The sequence below is a fragment of the Microtus oregoni genome, unplaced genomic scaffold (genome assembly GCF_018167655.1).
Source record: "Microtus oregoni isolate MIOR12 unplaced genomic scaffold, Mior012 000029F_ref0000214, whole genome shotgun sequence".
NCBI lineage: Eukaryota > Metazoa > Chordata > Mammalia > Rodentia > Cricetidae > Microtus > Microtus oregoni.
In genome coordinates, this window is record NW_024543088.1 from 22,677,928 (window position 1) to 22,694,349 (window position 16,422).

The window sequence follows — 16,422 nt, forward strand, 5'->3', positions numbered from 1 at the left end:
AGATGGCTGGTCTCAAGTGATTTTAAAAGGAAAGCCCAGGCTTGATGGATTGTCACTGTTTTTAACATTTCCAAACTTCCTTCTTCATTGGTTTTCTTTCCTTGTAGATTTCAGCCTACCCAACATCTGGGGCCAGGGGAAGGGAAATCACTGCATTCCAGTCAGTTTTTGCATCTAGTAAAATGGATTTGTGATGATTAATTCCTTCCTCCTGTCTTTCCTTCCTTCCCTTTTGGTTTTTTTTTTTTTTTTTTTTTTAATGTTTTATGGTGCTGGAGGTTAGACCCGCGGCATTGCCCTAACCAATTTTTACTTTGAATTAACTATGTTGCTAGGCAGGCTTTGTACTTGTGATGCTCCTGCCTCAGCCCCCAGACTCCAAGTATTACTGCACCAAGCCAGGTTCCTGCTGCTATGTACACCCCTATCACTTAGCAGCGTTGACGCAAGATGGCACGCTCAGCAGTACAGTCACCATAGTTACTATTGCCATGACAACGAGTGAACCAGTATTCTCTCAAACGTTCCTCGTAAAGACAGCGGACGACGGACGACGAGCTCGAACCCCCTCACGGTGCGACGTAGCCCGAAGCCCGGGGTCAGAGTTCAGGGGCTGCTCCCGCTACCCGGGCCGCGCCGGTCCCGGCCCCGCCCCCGCCGCGCGCCGCACCGCCCCCGAGCTGACGTGCGGGGCGGAGCCGCACGGCGGGCGGGCTTGTGTGTCGTGAGCTTCCGCGCGGGCGGGTCCCGGGTCTCGCGCGGCGGTTCCACGAGCTCGGCCACCTCGCTCCTTCCCTCCGCGTGTGGGTTCCGGGTCCCGGCGGGGTCGCGCTGCAGCCGGACGCACACGAACGGTGAGTGTCCGCGCGGGCGCGCGTCGCGTGCGGGGCATTGTCTGGCGCGGGCACGTGCACCCCTCCCCCACCGCGGTCGCGCGGACAACTCAGCGGCGCGGACGGGTGGGCGCCCTGGTCCGCGGGGTGCGAGGTCCGGCGTGGGGAGGGTCCTTCCCGCCGCGCAGCCTCAGACGGGGCTCCTTGCAGGCGCGGCAGCTGAGCCTGCGCGGTGACCTGCGGGTGGTCCTGAGACGAGGTGGCCTCGGCAAGTTTGGATTTGCCCAAAGAAATCTGCCGGGGCTGGGGAAGGTTGAGAGCAGTCTGCCCGAGGGCGTGCGACGGTGCTGGGTCCCGGAGGAAGCTTCGGAAAGTAAGGACTTGACCAGAAAAACGGCTCGGTGGGCTGTAGCCAGATTGCAGAGGACAATAAGGTTTAGAACTCATCTCCATTATGCATGTATTTATGTTAAACAGAACATACTATGTCCTGCCTGCAGCTCACTCACATCTTACTAGTTTTGATATTGCTAGTGTTTTCATTTAGGCGCACTTGTTAATTACTGAAACAACCCACTTTTAAAATGCCATTTTCTCATTAATGTAAACTATAACATAAAATTACATATATTCAGCAGTATCGTTGCTCTTAAAAAGTAACAAGTATTCATCTTAAATTAAAAATGAAGATAGTGAAAAAAGTTTTAATTTTCACAAATAATTACTGTGGGTGTATATATTTGTTTGTGTAGACTTTTGCAAAGGTAAGACCGAAACAGAACGCGTGAGGGGGTGGATGTCTTAAATGTTCTACTTTTTTTTTGAGACAAGGTTTCACTGTGTAGCTCTGATTTTCTCGGGAACTCGCTGTGTAAACCAGGCTGGCCTTGAGCTCAGAGATTCACTTGCCTCCCAAGTGCTGGGATTAAAGGCATGCACCACCACACCTGACTGACTTTTACTTTTTTTTTTTTTTTTTTTTTGGTTTTTCAAGACAGGGTTTCTCTGTGGTTTTGGAGCCTGTCCTGGAACTAGCTCTGTAGACCAGGCTGGTGTCTCGAACTCACAGAGATCCACCTGCCTCTGCCTCCCGACTGCTGGGATTAAAGGCGTGCGCCACCATCGCCCAGCTCTGACTTTTCTTTTTGTGCGACGCTTGTGTAAAGGTTTTGGAAGGTTGTAGCGTAATCCAACCACTACATTGAAGAAGTCAACAGTGCTAACTGGGGAGTCAAGGATGCAGCCTCCCATGGGAGCCTGGACTAAGTCCACGGAAATGCACAGAGTGAAAACACAAGAAGATATTTTGGAGATAGAATTAGCAAGACTTGGAAATGGATTGGTAAAGCGGGGTGGTGTTCGTGTAGCCCATGTTGGCCTTGAACTTTGCCTTTTCAGCTGCTGAGAGCCTGGACTTGGAGGCACCACACGTTGAGGGATGCTTTTTGATTTGTTTCTTTTTAGAGTGGGTGTGTTTGTTTTGGGTATTTTGGTTTTGTTTTGAAATAGGGTCTCATTTAGCTTAGGCAGGCTTCAAACTCACTATGTAGCCAACGTTAGCTTTGAACTCTGGATCCTTCTGTCCCCACCTCCTGAGAGTTGAGATTATAGGCTTTTCCCAACATACCTTGCATTGCTTCTTTAATTCCTGTTTTGAGCGACTTAATAGGTAGATAACTGTGTTGTATATTGAGATGGGGACTCTTGAGCTCTATTGAATGAAGTAAATGCTAAGTACTTATTTGTTACAAGGTCAATATGTTGAGAAAACAGTTACATGTGACAGCATAAAACTCAGAATTAAAAGTTTAATCAAAGGACAGAGAAGAAACAAAATTGAATTTCCTCTCTGGAAACCAAGAGGGCTTTTTAAGTACCAAGAGTAGGAATTGATTCTTTTGGACTGGCAAGGTGGTCTTAGTTCAATCCGCATGACCCACATGCTAGAAAGAAATAAATAGCCCACTCGCTTAGCTTAAGTTGTTCTCTGGCCTCCCTGTGTGTGCCACTTACCCACACGTGTCTGCACACACACTTCCCCTGAGGCTTATCCCTAGCCCTTTTTGGCTACTGGCATATTTTAACATTTTTTCAAGAGTTTAAGAATTTTAATTTTAAGTGTATGAGTGTTTTGCCTGCATGTATCGTACACCACAATCATGAGGCACCTACAGAGGCCCAAAGAGGGTGTCAGAGCCTCTGGAACTGGAGTTACAGACTGTTGTGAGCCATCATAGGTCCTGGGATTCGGACCTGGATGAGTTCTGTGAAAGAGCAATCAATAATGCCCTTAACCACTGAGCCATCTCTCCAACATTCCTGTTCTGTCATGAAGACCTTGTTTTGAGTGCTTGGAAATGAAACCCAGGGCCTTTTGTGTGCTAGGCAGTCACAACGCTGAAGTATGACTTTTTATTTTTTACTTTTTTTATTTTTATTTTATTTAATTTTTTATTTTCTACTTTTTTGTTTTCTGATTCATTGGTAAATGTTCTTTAGCTATTAAACATGACTGACTTGAGAATAGCATGTCAAAGCTTCTCTGTAAAATCTACAGTTTTAAGTGCTGCCTGCTGTGTATTGTTTGGCGTGCTGTAGTTTGCTGTACACTGTTTTGGGTTGGTAAATTAATTTAGTTACTTGGAACAGGAGCCTTGAATTCACACAGCCAAGGGTAGCTGCAAACACTTGGTGCTTCTGCATATGTGATGGGATTAAGTGACATCACCATGCCCAGCTAGAATACCTTTTTATTATAGACTGTAAGAAGAGCGAGGCTTGGTGGTGCAGGCCTGTAACCCCAGGTACTTGCATGATGAAAGCAGAAGGGTCACGGAGCTGGAGAGTTGGCACAGCAATTCAGCAATTTAAGAGCACTTGCTGCTCTTGGAGGTCCCAAGATTAGTTCCCAGCAGCCTTGTCAGGCTGCTCACAACTGTCTAATTCCAGCTCCAAGGGATCCTATTCCCTTTCTGATCTCCAAGGTCTCCTGAATGCATATGCATACACACAGCTTATATGTGTACACTTAAATAAAAATAAGTCTTTTTAATCTAGAGACATGCCTCAGTGGTTAAGAACAGTTGCTGTTCTTGCAGGGGATCCGGGTTCGCTTCCCAGCACCCACATGGTTGCTTACAACCAACCCTTAACTCTAGGTTGAAGGGACCCAGTGGCCTCTTGTCTTCTGTGGGAATGAGGCACATATGCATTACACTTACGTACATGTAGGCAAAACATGAACACACATTAAAAAACAAACAAGCAAAAAAGCTTAAAAGAGTCCAGGTGTAGATAAACTTTTTTTTTTTTAAAGCAGAAAATCACTAGCTCAAAGCTACAGAGTAAGTTCAAGGTCAGCCTGAGCAACTTAGCAAAGCCACGTCTCAGAATAAAGTACGAAGTCCAGGTGGAGGGAGGGATGGGGGATATATAGCTCTGTGGTACAGCAGTTACATAGCGTGTGAGAAGCTCTAGGTCATGCACATGCCTGCTGTGTGTGCATGTGTGGAGAACTAAGATTTACATCATAGCTCTGTGCATACAGCCCACCTAGGCTGTACCTTACCCTCATTTGGGAATATTTCATTTCCTCTGCTTGGTATAGTCTCAGAAACACTTGGAATGACTAGTCCCATTCAACCATGCATTTAAAGAACTATTTATTTTCTGTATTGTCTGTAGATGTATATGCATGCGGGTGCACACCTGTGCATCAAATCCCTCAGAGCTAGAATTAGAGGTTCTATGATTGCTGGGGTCCAAATCTGACTTCTGATCCTAATGGCTATGCAGGAAATGATCCACGGATCCTGGATTCATCTCTCTAGCCTGCCATCATGGATTTTTCTTTTCGTGATTCTTTTTTTTTTTTTGAAGGTTTTTTTTTTTTTTATGTGTATGAGCATTTTGTTTGTAGGTATGTATGTATACCACATGAGTTCCTGGTGTCTATGGAGGTCAGAAGAGGACCCCTTGCAATTGTACTTAGGCGTGGTGTGAGTCACCATGTGGGTTTTGGGACTCCTCGATCCTGGGACTTATGCAGGAGCAAGTGCTCTTAACCCCTAAAACAGCTCTCCAGCCTTCAACTGTGGATTTTAGATTTTAAATTTACTCTTGGTTGCCTCTTCTTTAAACCAGCCACTGTGACTTTAATCCACTCCTCTTGTCAGTCTGTATGCTACTGCCTGTTGGAGGATCAGGCCAGTGAACTTTTCCCTTGCAGAAAAACAAGAATGTGTTTTCATATTCTTTGGTCTGTGTGGCGAGGGAAAAACTGGAGGTGGAGCTCAGTGAAGTGCTGTCAAGGGCCTGGGTTCCCTTTGCAGCAGTACAAGAGACAAAAGTTGCTATTTGTTGTTAGTGGTGAGTTTGTGTAGGCTTATAAATTCGTATTTATGAATTTTAAGGGAGGGGTTGGAGGTGGGGCAGGCCGATACTCTGTAGCCCTGGCTGGCCTAGAGTTCCCTGAGTATGACAAACAGGCCACAAACTCTTGGCAATTCTCCTTTTTCTCTCCGCCTCCCCGGTGCCGAGGTTACCGTTGTGAGTCACCGTGCCTGGCTATAGGGAAGAGAGAGAGGTCTGGATATGCAGCTCAGCCTGGCTTTGAACTCAGGATCCTCACAATCAGCCTGCCCTTTTCCTCCCAGTGCTAGGCTTAGAGTCATATGCCACTAGCCAACATATAACCTTAAACACTTGATTGGCGTGTCTTGGGATTGCGGAAGCATTCACCCAGGTTCTGGCTGGGCGTTACAGACTTGTAACTTGAGCTGTTTAAGTTAAAACAAGAGGATTGTGTAAGTTCAAGGTCTGCCTGAGCTACAGAGGAGTTTCTAAGGTTGGGGTTTACAACATGGGTGAGTTGGATTTTCGTTTGATTCTTGAAGGATGAAGAGTGTTGTAATATGGAAAGGTCAAAGTAAAATCTGAGTCCATTGGATTGTGTGTTTAGGCATGGGAACTTTAATTCTGCAGAGGTAGAATTCGCTTTCAGTAGGCAAGGGCTGTGCAATTCTTCTGGTCAGAGGAGTGAAGAGAGGGAACTGTTAGTTACATGGTGGTAAAAAAAAATGCCAACACCAAGGGTAGTTGGTGTGGTCAGTCATGCCTGTACTCTCAGCACTTAGAAAGGCTAGGACGGGGACTTCTCAGGGGGGCGGGAGCATACCTCACAATTTTGCTGGTATTTTGATGTTTTTTTTTTTTCTTTTAAAGATGCGGCCACACTGTGTATTCCTTGCTATCCTGACTTACTGCTTAGACCAGGTTAACCTTGAACTCATAGAGCTCTGGTCTGTCTCTTCCTTTGAAGTAGGATTAAAGACTTGTGCCTCCACGCTCTCCTGTAGTAGTTGTGTGTTTAAGATGGAACATAATATAGATTTGCAAATGTGACAAAGGGAACTGTGAATGCTAGTAGTTATGTTTGCTGTGGGAATTTCTACCTTGGCTGGTCTTTTAGCTACTTTGGAACAGTTTAGTGAATATTTTCACACACTTTGGAGGAAGGGTGTGGAGAAGAAATGTTGGGTGAGGTGCTCAAGGAAGACCTTTTCAGATGAAGTGGGTGTTTGAGCTTGGATCTGATGAACGCTAACCCAGAGGATGAACTTTAAGGCAGAAGGAACCAGAAACACAGAAGTGCAGAACATTCGAGAATATTTGAGGGACAGAGAAGGGCAATGTACCTGGATCTGAGATCAAGACTCGAAAGGGGCCAGGACATGAAAGTTAGCAGATCATGTCACAGCAAACAGGTAGTGACATGATAAGAAAAATCTTTTATAATGCTTAACAGGTATAGTTTGCATACAGTGAAACAGATTCTTAAATGTACAATTGGCTGACTTTTCTTTTAGTTTACACTCTAACTAATATATAAGACATGGTCACCTGAAAGAGCCTTTATTCTCTCCCAAGTTAGTCATCACCAGCTACTTTCAAGTTTCTCTGATCAACCTAGTCACAGAGTGAGTTTCAGGACAGCCAGGGCTGCATGAGAAACTCTATCTTGAAAAACAAAACAAAAAAGAAGTTGTTCCTCTGACCATGCGTTTATTTGTCTGTTGAGGGATTTAAGAAATAGAATCCTAGCAGGGTGGTGGTGGCGCACGCCTTTAATCCCAGCACTCGGGAGGCAGAGGCAGGCGGATCTCTGTGAGTTCGAGACCAGCCTGGTCTACAAGAGCTAGTTCCAGGACAGGCTCCAAAGCCACAGAGAAACCCTGTCTCGAAAAACCAAAAAAAAAAAAAAAAGGGAAATAGAATCCTTCAGGATATACCCTTGTTTGGTTCCTTTCTCTGGCTTCAAAGACCGAGATTCATCTTCGTTGCTTGAGTCACTATTGAGTAAGTGTGCCAGTTTTGCATTCTGTGCGGAGTTCTGGAGTGGGTTATAGATTTCTTGTTCTGATAGTTACTATGGGAATGCTGGTTGTCTTGTTCACACTGCAGAAAGTTTTGTCTGACCTGAAGAATTTGGAAGGGAGGACGAAGGAGCATTGAATCACTGCCTGGATCTTTAGGAACGTCCTGCCTGCAAGGGGTGCGGTTTGTGCTGTGTCCCACCACATCCCCACTGCCAAACAGAGAGTGTGCAGATCTCATTAGTTCCAAAACTCACCTGCCCTAACGAATATAAAATTATTGACAAGATACTTGGTGTAGTCTATGGCGAGTCTCCCCAAGAGCCTTAATGTGTCAGATTTTACTTCTTGCCTTGAAAATTGGCTGCATCTCATGTGAGATGGCCGGATTCCGTACGGGTTCTAGGGTTCTAGGTCTTCCCTGAAACGAGAACTGAGACTTTTTTTTAATGCAATGGTCTGTTTATTTAGATTATATTGCACAAAATGAGAAAATTTAAAACTATGTGCCTTTCCATTTTCTTTTTTGCTAAAATTCAAGAATCCGAGAACTGAGACCTTTTAGTCAGCGTTTCCAAGTCTAGCAGTGGTGATGCACGTCTTTAATTCCAGCGCTCTGAAGGCAGAGGCAGGCAGATCTCTGTGAGTCTGAGGCCAGCCTCGTCTACAAAGTGGGTTCCAGGACAGGCAGGGACGTTACACAGAGAGAGCCTGTCTCAAAAGACAAAAACAAAACAAAACAAGACAAAGTTTCCAGTGTTGTGGGATATTTTACTCTTTTGACTTTTAGGAGTGCATACCACCCAGCTTCCAAAAAACAAAATCACACAAAGGCTTATTCTTAGCTTTTTCTTTTTTTGCCAGCTTTTCTTAAATTACCTTTACTATCTTTTGCTTCTAGACTTTTACTTTCTTTCTCTGTAACTCGCTGTGTAGCTGGGTGGCTGGCCCCTGATGTCCTGTTTCTTCTGTTACTCCTTTTCCTTGGTTCTCCTTCTGTTTATACTCTGCCTGCTAGCCCCGCCTATCCTTGCTCTGCCTTGCTGTTGGCCATTCATCTCTTTATTAGGACCATCAAGTGTTTTAGACAGGCACAGTAACACAGCTTTACAGAGTTAATAAAATGCAGCTTAAACAAAAACATCTTAAAATAATATTCCCCAACATTCCAGTAATGGGCTTGGTGTGGTGGCACATGCTTTATTTAATCCTAGCACTTGGGAGGCAGGCAGCTCTCTAAGAATTCAAGACCAGCCTGGTCTACATAGAGAGTTCCTATCTCAACAAATAAATAAGCAAACCTCTGTGGCAGTATTATGTAGTTAATACATTTTTATTTTAGTTTGTTTAGCTTTGGGTTTTGACACAGGTTTTGCTGTGTGTCTCTTCATGGCCTAGAGCTCACACTACAGATGGAACTGTCCATGAACTTGCAGCAGTCGTCCTGCCTTCTAGTGTAGGACTGCAGGCATGCTCAGATACCTGGCACTTCTTATGTTTCCAAAGTATAGACCCCTAAATAAATGTTACCATTGTCAAAACTCACTTGTTTTTCTGCTATTTGAATGAACAGGATAGGTTTAAGTAGTAACATTTGTTTCATTATATTGTTTATGAAAAGAGTTATTTTTATATTTATTTTTAAAGTTTAAATTGGCAACGTTTGTTTTCTATGATGATGTTGTTTTAGTGAGATAAAAACTAAGTTGGAGGCCAGAGATGTGTGGTAACACGCTTAGCCTCTGGGATTGACTCTCCAGAGGTATTGTGGGAGAAATTAACTTGGAGGTATAGATGAGAGAAATGGTTTTATTTCAGTCTCAGCATTTCATTTCTCTGTATTTGATTTGGGTTTAGTAAATTCACTCCCATAGACAAACTGAGGATAAAAGATTTACATCTCCATCTCAGTGCTTGTTCCAGTTTCCACTGATTGAAAATTTGGGATTAGTAAACACTTTGTTTCCAAGTTGAATTGGCTCATCTAAGAACCGTGGGTTTTGTGCCTTTAATCCCAGTACTCAGGTGGCTAAGGCAGGCAAATTTCAGAGTCCCAGGCCAGCTAGGGCTACATACTGAAACCTTGTTCCCAAACAAAACAAAGAAAAACCTACTTGAATATCCTTTCCATAAATTCAAAATGTAATATAATAACTATGCTTAATTACACAGTTATACTCCCATGTAAGGGAATATGCCTCTGCAGATGTGCCTAGCCTTAGCTGTAATTTACTATACAGTATCTATTGTTTTTGAACCTGAATTATTCCAAAAATTGCAGGATAATTGCTAACTCCTTAATATGTTTTTTTAAACTTATTTATTTATTATGAATACAATACTCTGCCTGCACGTGTACCTGCACCCCTGAAGAGGGCACCAGACCTCATTATAGATGGTTGTGAGCCACCATGTGGTTGCTGGGAATTGAACTTAGAACCTCGAAGAAGAGTTAGTGCTCTTAACCACTGAGCCATCTCCCCAGCCCCACTCCTTAATATGTTTAGCTGAAACTTAAATATACTTTAAGATGACAGTGGGAAGCTTCATCCCAAGGTTTTGGGGATTTTGTTGTTGTTTTCTGAGACAGGATTTCTCTGTGTAGCCCTGACTGTCCTAGAACTTGCTCTGTAGACCAGGCTGGCCTCAAAACGCAGAGAGATCTGCCTGCATCTATCTCCTGAGTGCTGGAATTAAAGGTGTGCGCTACCATCATCCAGCTTTTTCCAAGGTCTTAATGTAACAGATTACCTCTGTTTAAATTAACCCAGTGGTGGGTTTCTTCCTTACCACTCCCCTCTTTGATGGTTCACTTCTCCCTTCTCACCCTCAGTTTTGTACAGCAAGGGCATAGTTTGTTTTATCCTTGGAGTGAGAATACAACAGCCGGACTTTGTTTTCAGTGAACTTGCCTGTCCTCCTCATCCATCTTTCTTATTTTTGTGATTGTTTGGGAAGTGGGAGGAGGACACTACCCATTATGAATCCCATAGATAGGTGAAAGTGATCTTCCGTCTGGACTTGTCTTTACAAGAATGCCGTATGCTTTATGGCACACTTTCCAAAAGTTAGGTGACCATTGAGGAAATGATGGTTCAGGAATGGGTTTAAAGAGCTGCTGGGATTTGATTCCTGCGAGTAGATTTTTGTGTCTTGTTGTTTGGTGTTATTTGTAAAAAAATTAGGGACTGGAGAGATTGTTCAACAGTTAAAGAGTACTGGCTGATTGTCTAGGGGCCCTGGGTTCAGTTTCCAGTATCCACATAGTAGCCTGTTAACTCCAACTCCAGAGGATCCAAAGCCTCTGTAGGCACCTGCACTCATGTGGATATACACCCCCTCCCAAACACACATTTATATGTAATAAAAATAAATTAGGCATCTTGTTTTTTAAAAAATCTGTATTATTTCTTTTTCTTTCACTTTTTTTTAGGTTTGTTGATTTTTTTCTGTATACCACCAAGATACTCCCAGATTGACAAAACTTAATTACAAAACCAAAGACAAAACAGTCTTTCTGACTGTATATCTGTCTTTTGAGGCAGGTTCTCTGAGGGTCCAGGCTGGCTTTGAACTCACTGTGTAACCCAGGATGGCCCCTCCTTCACCTGAGTGTTGTGATTGCAAGTATCTGCCGTCAGCTGGATTGTTTGAATGTAATGCTAGGGATTGAACCCAGAACTTCATGCCCGCTGAGCCAACATCCTACCAGCTGAGCTACATCCCTACTTAGCCCCTTTTTACTAACTTTAAAAAAAAAAAAAAAGATCCCAGACTTCCAAAAGTACTTATGTTCTAAATTACAGCAGATAACTCATAGTTATGAACAAACTTTGCATGATAGAACACTCATAAATGCTGCTTGCTTTTTGGAATATTTCAAAATTTAGTGTTATTACCCAAAACAGCAACTTTATAAACAAACAAATTGTTATCCAGGATTTATGTATCTATCTTATAATGATTCACTCTTGCCTGAATCAGGTGACTGTCTCTGGCATAAGCTAATTCAGTGCTCTTGAGTGCCCTCTTTGTTTTCTGTTTTATTTTTATTTTTACTGTTATTTTGTGTGTGTGTGTGTGTGTGTGTTTGTGTGTTGTCTGCATGTTTCTGTACTATTTGGTTCCTGGTGACAGCAGGGGTCAGAAGAGGCCCTCAGATCGTCTGGAGCTGGAGCTACAGTCAGCTGCAGGCCACCATGTGGGCGCTGGGAATCAGATGAAGTCCTGGGAAGAGCAAGCCGTGCTCTTGTGTGTGGAGCCAGCTGTCTGGCCCTGTAATAGTGTTTGAGACAAGATCTGCTACACCTTAGTTGGCCTCCATTCTGATCTGTAGCAGAGGCCGGCTGCATTCCTGGATCCCCAAGTGCTGTGATTAGCGGCCCCACAGCAGGCTTTCTGTGTTTGTTTTCTTTTTCTTAGTGGAAGGACTAAATGAAGAGCTGAGGTGCTTTTAAATTGATGTTTTTGTCTTACGTTTCAATGAACACAACATTTAAAAAATATTTTTCGAGTGAAAAAATGAATTTTACTATCTTGTGTTTTAAGGCATTTCCATATAAAATAAGTAGCTAGGTCTTAGATCGGGGTGGACAGTTTAAGAGGACACTGAGAGGGATTTTTGGGGAATGATGAGTTTATTTGAAAGATTTTTAGCATCATGGACAGACAGACAGACAGACAGACGGGGTGGGGGGCTTCCAAGAGAGGAGTTCAGGCCCCAGCACCCGAGAGTCTCCCACATGGTAAAGGAAAGAGACACTAGAACCTTTTTTTTTTTTTAAGATTTCTTTTTGTGGGCCGGGCGGTGGTGGCGCACGCCTGTAATCCCAGCACTCGGGAGGCAGAGGCAGGCGGATCTCTGTGAGTTCGAGACGAGCCTGGTCTACAGAGCTAGTTCCAGGACAGGCTCCAAAACCACAGAGAAACCTTGTCTCGAAAAGACCAAAAAAAAAAAAAAAGATTTCTTTTTGTTTTGTGTGGGGGGGTGTTTTCCCTGCATGTATATATGTTTGTGCGGTGTCTGTGGAGGCCAGAAGAGGACATTGACTCCTCTGGAACAGGAGTTATGGACTGGCTGGCCACCATGTGTGCATGGGTGCAAGTGCTGGGAATTAAACCCTGGTCTTTTGGAAGAAGAGCTAACACTTTTGGTCACTGGGCTTGTCCCCTGCTCCATCTTACACTTGTGAGCATACGTATCAGTTCATGGCAGGCTCTCTGATTCTCAGGCAGGAAGCAAAGGACAGGGTGGAGAACAGAGGCGGGGACCTGATGTAAACTCACTTCCCAGGTGAGTCTGCCAGCTGGGATGCAACAGTGTCTTCAGTTGGGTACCAGTCAGTATCTGTGAGACCTGAGCAAGGCTGGATTTCTGATGTTACATTCTTAAGATCATTGATGTTTTTACAGGACCGCGCCCTTTTTTTCATTTTCAATTCAGGTTCTTACTAGGTTGGTTGAGCTGTCCTTAATCTGATGATCCACTTCTTCAGTGTTAGGTATATGGATATATCCCACCGCACCTACCTTCCTTTAAAATAAGCACCCCAAGAAATAGCTAATGTGTATTTGGGTTAGTTTATCTTAGCGGTAGAGCACAGGTTTGGGACTCATGCAGCAGTCTTTGGTGTTAAGTCATTAGTAGGGACCTGCTTGTTCTGCACCCCTTGTCTCCCTTTGCCTTGCTGTGCCACTGAGCTCCTTCTCCACCCCCACCCCCTACCGGTTTTCTTTATCTGCTCATTAGTGATTCAGACTGCCCACTAAGGGAGCCCACTAGCCTCAGGCCATTAATCGAGTCTTTGAAACATCTAGTGCAAATTAAGATGTGCTGTGCATGTACAAAACCTAAAGACCTGGTAAAAGTGCAGTAATGTAAAATCTCAATACTGACCTGTTCATATTGGTTAGATTAGTGAGATGGCAGTATTTTGGATATGCTAGGTAAATAAGATCAACTACTTTTACCCTTTTACCTATTTCTCTTCATATGTTGCTGCTAAAAATCTTTATGTGGCTACTGTTACATTTCTATTGCTGTTATTGTTTTTATTCTTAAGCTGGCTCGTGTTACGAAACAGTTTAGAAGAGGAACAGTGTCCAGCAGGTGTTATACGGTGATAGAAACATCCCTGTCTGTGCTGCCCGGTGCAGCAGTGTCTAACTTCTAATGGCTGTGGAGCACAGGCAATGTCAAAACTGCACTGTGGCCCAAAGAAAAGGAATTAAATTTTTAAATTTTATTTAATTTTATTTATTCATGATTGTATTTAATTTTGTTGTGTATGGGTGGGTGTTTTGCCTGCATGTATGTCTGTGAACCACATGCATGCCTGGTTCTGTGAAAATTAGAAGGGGGAGTCAGATCCTTTGAAACTGTAGTTACTGATTGTTAGCTGCCCTGTGAGTGCTGGGAATCCAACCTAGGTCCCCCAGAAGAGCAGCCAGTTCTCTTAACTTCTGAGCCATCTCCAGCCCCACTTTATTTAATTTTAATCAATTTAGTTTTAAGTAGCCATGTGTAGTTAATGGCTAATATATGAAACATTGTGAAATTAGAGGATTTGTGGGATTGTTTTATTCAAGCATTTATATGTAAGGCTGGCTTATTTACCATACTGCAAAGTTATCCAGTAATTTAATGTAAGTACACGGTTGTGTTTATTATAGATAATACTAAAAGATCAGGGGTTATTTCATTGAGTAACTGATGTAGCAAGCACTGTAGAAGTACCAGAGGTTGGGTATGCATATTGGAATGAGCCCTGAACTATACTGTTCATGCTTTGAAATATGCTTATATCAAAGTCTGATTTATTTTCTCTTTCTCATACACACACATAAACACAAGCTAGACTTTTTCTGAAAAGTGTCAACAGGGCCAGTCATGGTGGCATATGCTTTTAATCCCAGTACTTGGGAGACAGTGGCAGAGGATAGAGGATCCCTGGAGTTCAAGGTCAGCCTGGTCTATAATGGTCTTCAGGACAGCTAGGGATACAAGGAGAGACCCTGTTTCAAAACAAAATAAAACAAACAAACAAACAAGAAAAAAAATCAAATCAAAAACAAAAAAGGAAGAAAGAAAATGTGAGCAATGGAGCAATATGCAACTTAGTTAAAGAATTTTTCCTTGGAAGGGAGATCTGGTCTTTTGAACAAATAGCCATGCTGATAATATTTCTGGAAACTTAATGTTGGCTAAGTATACACAGACATCTAGAATGGAGCATCTCTAACCAGAAAATCTAAAATTCCTGAGGTTGAAACATTTCTGGATTCAAGCTTTTCAGACCAGTTATATTCGTCCTGTGTGTGCACAGGCTTATAAGTACCAGTATTTGTAGTGTTTATTGATTACCTTTGTGTGTGTGCATAAACATTTATACATGCCAGTATTTCATAGTACTATTCATGTGTTTGTTATTGCTTCACAGTGAAGAATTGAATGTCAACATGTCTGGAATCAAGCGAACGATTAAAGAAACCGACCCTGATTATGAGGATGTGTCTGTGGCCCTTCCAAATAAGCGGCATAAAGCGATTGAGAGTTCAGGTAGACATTGAGTTGCTTTTAGACTCAACTTCGCTGATGTTGCTATGTACAGGATTATAGAATCTACATGAACATCTGTCTTTGTACACAAGCCGAAGTGCTCTGCAGTATGCCATGTGGAGCATATCAAGTAGTCTAGAGGGAAAGCAAGCTGTGAGTCTTAGCTGTTGTTACATATAACTTAAAATCAGAGTTTTGGCATCTGGAGAGTGGCTCAGTGGTTAAAACTGCATACCTCTCTATTTTTAAAAAAATTTCTCCCCCTTTCGGTTTTTTGAGAAAAGGTCTCTATTATGTAGCTCTGGCTCACAGAGATTGACCTGCCTCTGCCTCCCGAGTGAAGGGATTAAAAGCATGAACCATCACACCTGACCTCAAATATTTAATTATTGACAGGGTTTCTCTGTGTAGCCCTGCTGGAACTCACTCTCTAGAACAGGATGGCCTTGAACTTACGAGATCTGCCTTTGCCTCCCCAGTGTTGGTTGTTGGGATTAAAGGTGTACACCATCACCCCACCCATCCCTGGCTTTTTCTTTTTTTGTAACTTTTATGTATATGGGTATTTTGCCTTCGTGTATGTCTATGAACCATGCACATGCATCTCCTGCGTAGAGCAAAGGAGGGCATTGAATCCCCTGAAACTGGAGTTACAGGAGATGGAGATTGGGTGCTAGGAACCCAGCTCAGGTCCTCTATAACAGTAGTCAGTGCTCTTAAGTGCTGAGCCATCATTCCAGCCTAAGCTCTTGCAGAGGACTCAAGGTTGGTTCCCAGCATGCATGTCAAGTGGCCTAGAACTCCAGCTCTCAGAGAAGTTGATGCCATCTTTGGCCTCCATGGGCACCTGCACTCACGCACATAACACATGATTAAAAAGAAAATCAGTCTTTAAAAATAATAATATAAAATCAAAGCTTTTTGATGTCTGTTATGGGATAATTATGTGAGGTGATTGTAGGTGATACATAGATGGAGGTTTTTAATAGTTCCATATTATTTTCATGTGTATATAAATAAGAATGACCTTATCAGGTTATTTCATGGGTACTGTTTCTTTAATAGGATAAGATATTACTTTAAAATATTAATTGTGCTCATTAAGGGTTTCACTTGTGTATTAGCTGTCAAATGTCAAAGGAGAAGAGGTTTCCGTCGGAGCGTGGCTGACTGCATTGCTGTGGGCCTGACGTGAGGCAGAGTATCATGACATCATTCTTGTAGTAGTGGAGGCTGTTTACTATGCAACAGTCCAGAAGCTGAAGGAGGAAGAGTGAGCCACAGGGGCGTAGGATAAGATGTATCTCTCTAGGCTTGGACTTCCTTCCTCCAACCCGGCCACACCTAGATTTAAGAAGACATTCCAATAGCACAGTCCGCTGAGGACCAAGCTTTGATTACATGACATGAACATTTGAAAACACACTTTCAGCATACGTGAATCATGGGAATTTGGAAAACATTGATCAAGTCTAACCCTGCTCGTGGCTGCTAATGGAGATTGAAGGTTCAGATGTATTATCACGTAATCTGTTGAAAATCAGATCGTCAATTATATTAACATTTTGACTCATGATTTTTTTTTATGTTTTTAAATCTGACACAAAAATTGTATGTATTTTGGAGGCTGGAGAGATGGCTCAGCAGTTAAGAGCAT

The 16,422-nt window shown here is 43.0% G+C and overlaps 1 protein-coding gene across 4 annotated transcripts in view; it reads left to right on the forward strand.

The window, feature by feature from the left end:
* Positions 1-503: 503 nt before the first annotated feature.
* Positions 504-16,422, forward strand: part of Yeats2 (YEATS domain containing 2) — a 92,487-nt gene continuing 76,568 nt past the window's right edge. For 2 of the 4 annotated variants that reach the window (XM_041678095.1, XM_041678097.1), the window contains exons 1-2: positions 504-854; positions 14,647-14,765. In XM_041678095.1, the coding sequence (XP_041534029.1) occupies positions 14,666-14,765 (100 nt within the window). In that variant the 5' untranslated portion in view covers positions 504-854; positions 14,647-14,665. Of the gene's footprint in view, positions 855-1,073; positions 1,207-14,646; positions 14,766-16,422 lie in introns of those variants that run through there. The other 2 variants (XM_041678096.1, XM_041678098.1) reach the window with 2 other exon arrangements.